The sequence below is a fragment of the Cryptosporidium hominis genome, assembly GCF_000006425.1.
Source record: "Cryptosporidium hominis TU502 chromosome 1 CHRO011106, whole genome shotgun sequence".
In the NCBI taxonomy this organism is placed as follows: Eukaryota; Apicomplexa; class Conoidasida; order Eucoccidiorida; family Cryptosporidiidae; genus Cryptosporidium; species Cryptosporidium hominis.
Genome location: NW_666952.1, coordinates 1 through 4,401, shown reverse-complemented (window position 1 = coordinate 4,401; position 4,401 = coordinate 1). Strand labels below are relative to the sequence as shown.

The window sequence follows — 4,401 nt, the reverse complement described above, 5'->3', positions numbered from 1 at the left end:
CATCCATATGTTTTACTTGATCCTCTTGATCTCGTTCTTGTTTATCCATATATTCATCATTATCATTTTCAATATCTTCACTGCCATTTCCTCTTAAAGAAATATATAATTTATCATGATAATTAACAATACTTGAAGAATCTGATAAATCATCATTCTTTTCATTATTTATACTCATCAAATATCTTTGACTTATATTATTTAAACTTCTATTTCTTCTTCTTAATGAATTATGATTATTCTTTGATATTTGATCTTTTAAATCACTATTATCGTTATTATTACTATTATTATTATCATTATCATCATCATCATCATCATTCATTATTGCCTTATTTATGTCATTTCCAGAAACAAAATTATCCTTAATACTTTCATTTTCATTTACATTAATATTTGATAATAAAGTTGAAACACTTTCATTATCTTTTTCATTTATTTTAATATTTGTTAATTCAAAACCTTGATTTTCATCTTCTTTATTATTACTATTGTTATTATTACGTTTCTTCTTATTATTCTCAGAAGGAATTGCTTGAATAATTGCATATGGATATTTATTCTGACCAAAATCTCGATGATTTAAATTTTCAAAAAATTTGGATTTATCATAAAAATATAACATATCTGTACAATTACAATTAATATTATTACATAAAAGTTTTCCTTGTTGATTTGGATTACAAGGCATAAATTTATAATATGTATAATTACAATCTATTGGATCAGTTACTTTTAATATCATAGAATATGAACTATTTGATAAAGTACTAAGTTGAACAGCTGTTAATTCTTCATGTATATTTTCAGAATCAATCATTTTTGAAATTTCATACATTATATGTATTCCTTGCATTGCTGTAATTGTATGTCCAATATTATAATACATTCTTTGATTAATATTTTGTATTTCAAGTTCAGTACTCATAAATATTGAAGTTTGTAAAAATACATGAAATGGAATTAATTTATCTTTACTTCCATGAAATATATATACTCGAGTATTTTGTTTTTTTTCATCACTAACATTGAAATCAAAAATTTCATTATTTAAAGAAGAATCTTTTCCTAATGATAAATGATCAATCATTGGAATCCAACCAGATACTCCCTATTACACCTCCTATTGCAATATCTCTCATAATCATTGAAGTAATTAACGCCATAGCAGAACCTTGAGAAAAACCTATTAAAAATATTCTATTTTGTTCAATTCCTGAATCAATTTCAGATTTAATAATATTACGTATTCTTTTTGCACTTTCTAAAATTCCATTAATATCTTCAATATTTTCTTTTGGTGAAAATGATGTAATATTAAACCATGCAGGGCATTCATTTCCATAGATAGCAGTGATTTTTCTATATTTAGAAGTTGGTATTATCCATTTTGTATTTGGTAAGAAATCTTTTTTATTAACAAGTATTAAAAATCTTTCCCATTCTACTGCTGAGCTACATAATCCATGTAACCAAACAATAACATTTTTATAATTAGATGGAGTAAAATTTAATCCATAACCTCCATTAGTATCACCTTTTTTAAATTTTACTGTTTGATTCGCTTTTTTTAAAAGGCATTCAACATTAGAAAAAAAAATTATAAAAATTATAAAAATCACATATATTCTTGGGATTTTTCTTTGAATTTCTAAGCTTAACATATTTGAATTTTTTCCCACTTAAAAAAAAAAAATCTTTAAAAATTTATTAAATAAATAAAGAAATAAATATGTGTGTTAATACCCCGTACATATATTTATATCTTTCTTTCTTTTTTAGTTAATTTCTTCCTTTTTTTTTTTTTTTTTAATTTTATATATGTTTACTATTTAATAAATATATAATTTATATATATAAATTATCAATAAATAAATAGATAAATATATATAAGTGTGTATTAGATATATTCACTTTTCTAATTCTGAATCAAACAAAGAAAAAAAAATGGATTTATTTTCACAATTTAACCATTAATTATTTTAATATGTAAAATTGATAATATTTCTTATATTACTTAAATGTGAACTATTGTACTAATACTCCCATATATGTGCAAATTGAAAATTGAAAAAAATAATAAATAAAAGTAAATATTGTCAAATGATTACTTTTTATTAAGTAAATCCTTGTGATTGGATAATATGATTATATTATTATGTGAAGTAATATATAAATTTAGAAAGGCTATTAATAAAATTCCCTGTTAACTTGATTTCCACTAATTATTAACTTCACTCTTCAATTGCCTTTTTTGACTATTACCTGAAAATCAAACACCTTTCAAATTTTTTCTTTTCACCTTTATTTATCATAGTATTTATATTTTACTTTCTTATATAAATTTGACCGAGACAAGACGTGCGGCTCGAGCAAATTAAATATCAAGAAAGAATTTTGACACGTAATTGCTAGAAGCGCGGTGGGGGGAAGAAAATATGGGTAATGAATGAAAAAGTGTAGTAAAATTTGTGGAAGAAATTGAATGAATAGGTGAGAGATTTGATGTAAATTGAATGAGAGTGGAAATGGAATGTATTTCTTTTTCTTATAATTTTTCTTTTTCTTTTTTCTGATTGTAATTAAAGACTAGTTATTTAGTAATGTGTTTTATGAGAGAGTAAATATATTAAATTCGACAAAATGATTAGAAGAAGGGATTTCAATGATGATATATATTATTACTATTATTTTCGTCTAAATTAGATATATATAGTTACAATGAAATTTTTCAGAGTTTAAATTAAATACTAGAATAGATTTCTTTTAATTTTATAAACATGTTTAAAATGACATTAATATTTGACTTAAAATTGTAATATATTTAAATATATTTATTAATTATATAAATATTAATATAAGTTAAATAAAACATGTTCCCGCCATCCCGCTCCCACAAATGACACCCTAACCGGGGATCTAATGAAAATAAATGAATTTGTACTGGGCGGCAAATATTTGTGCGCCTAAAATTTCGGAAAAAAAAGTATTCAAGGTTTCTGTGGGAAAGGATTTAAAAAAAAAATGTGGGGAATAATAGAAAATAATGAAAGAAAATAGAGAAAAAAAAGGAATAGTAGAAAACAATGTCAAATTAGACTAATTTAATATAATTAAATGAAATAAAAGTAGATAAGCTTACCATTATTATTATTACGGATTAGAATCATGATGACAAGCATAAAACCCAAAAAAGAGCTCATTTTTACACAAACTCCATACAATGTTTTCAGTAAATCCCCCTGCACGTTGTTTAGATTCAATGGATGAATATGTTGAAACATTTGATTTCTTAGCATTTTGATGTAGATATTCCTTGCATGTAATATTCTTGTCGATAGGATTAGGAATATTACTACCAAGAGCAATATTTTGATTATTAGAATTGTTTTGATTGTTAGAATTTTTATTAAAATTTTGAAAGAATTCAGGATACTCATTTTGAAGTGGGTGTACAATTTGAAGATGATCAATTGTAGCATTTTGAGAAAGTTGATTAAGTTGCTCATAAAAAGTACCTTCTTTTTGTACAATTTCAAGAATATCATTTCTTAAAAGAGTTTCTTCTCTAGTTTTTCTATCTAATATAGCAACTTGATTTTCTTTTGAATATTGATTTAAGAAATCTTGTGTTGATTTCTTTTCTGTATCATTTCCATAAATTAATTTATATATTAAATCTTCACGTTTCTCAAGATAATTATCATAACAAGGCGTATCTTTAAAATCTTTTCTTGTTTCATTTAATATTGTATATACCTGCTTTCTTGCTTGACTTTCAAATTTTAAAAAATCTGTTTCGCCATATTCAAAGTCTGCAATATATTTAACAAAACCATGACATACCGGACATATTTGATTACTTCCTCTTAGTATACTTGTTGATTTTTTATTATTATTTGCTTTTGTTGAACATTCTGAACAAAATTTATGTCCACATGGATCACCATAGTACATTTTGATATCATTCTTATAATATGTACTTGTCATGCATAATGGGCAAGAATATTGTTTTTGACCATCTTTCCAAATATCCTCATTCATCTTAATTGTGCATATTTTTTTTTATAATATTTTTAATTATATATATTTTTTCTGACAATTAATAATATCAGTTTCTTTATAAATAGCTAAATAATTTAAAATGAATTAATGTTATTATTATTATTATTTAATAGCAATATGAATGATTAATTAAATTCCAAAATAATTAATTTAAAATCTATTATTGTTTTAAATTCAATATCCAATTTCATTCCTTTAGTTAAACAATTCTAATTTTCTTACTCCTATTCTTTCTTTCTTTCTCACTTTATTTCTATCTATTTAATTACCTCTCTATCAGAAGATCAAAACTTCAAATTAAATTATTTGTAATTACTATTCCTAATATTCTCCACC

The 4,401-nt window shown here is 23.2% G+C and overlaps 2 protein-coding genes across 2 annotated transcripts; both read right to left on the bottom strand.

Moving 5' to 3' along the window:
• Positions 1 to 1,082: 1,082 nt before the first annotated feature.
• On the bottom strand, positions 1,083 to 1,664 carry Chro.10371 (carboxylesterase). Its single annotated transcript, XM_660360.1, has 1 exon — positions 1,083 to 1,664. One exon carries the CDS (start codon positions 1,662 to 1,664, stop codon positions 1,083 to 1,085), a length of 582 nt encoding a protein of 193 aa, XP_665452.1.
• A 1,489-nt stretch (positions 1,665 to 3,153) lies between these two features.
• Chro.10372 (transcription/repair factor TFIIH subunit Tfb3) lies at positions 3,154 to 4,044 on the bottom strand. The annotated part of the gene is made up of 1 exon (XM_660359.1): positions 3,154 to 4,044. One exon carries the CDS (start codon positions 4,042 to 4,044, stop codon positions 3,154 to 3,156), a length of 891 nt encoding a protein of 296 aa, XP_665451.1.
• Between the last annotated feature and the right edge of the window lie 357 nt (positions 4,045 to 4,401).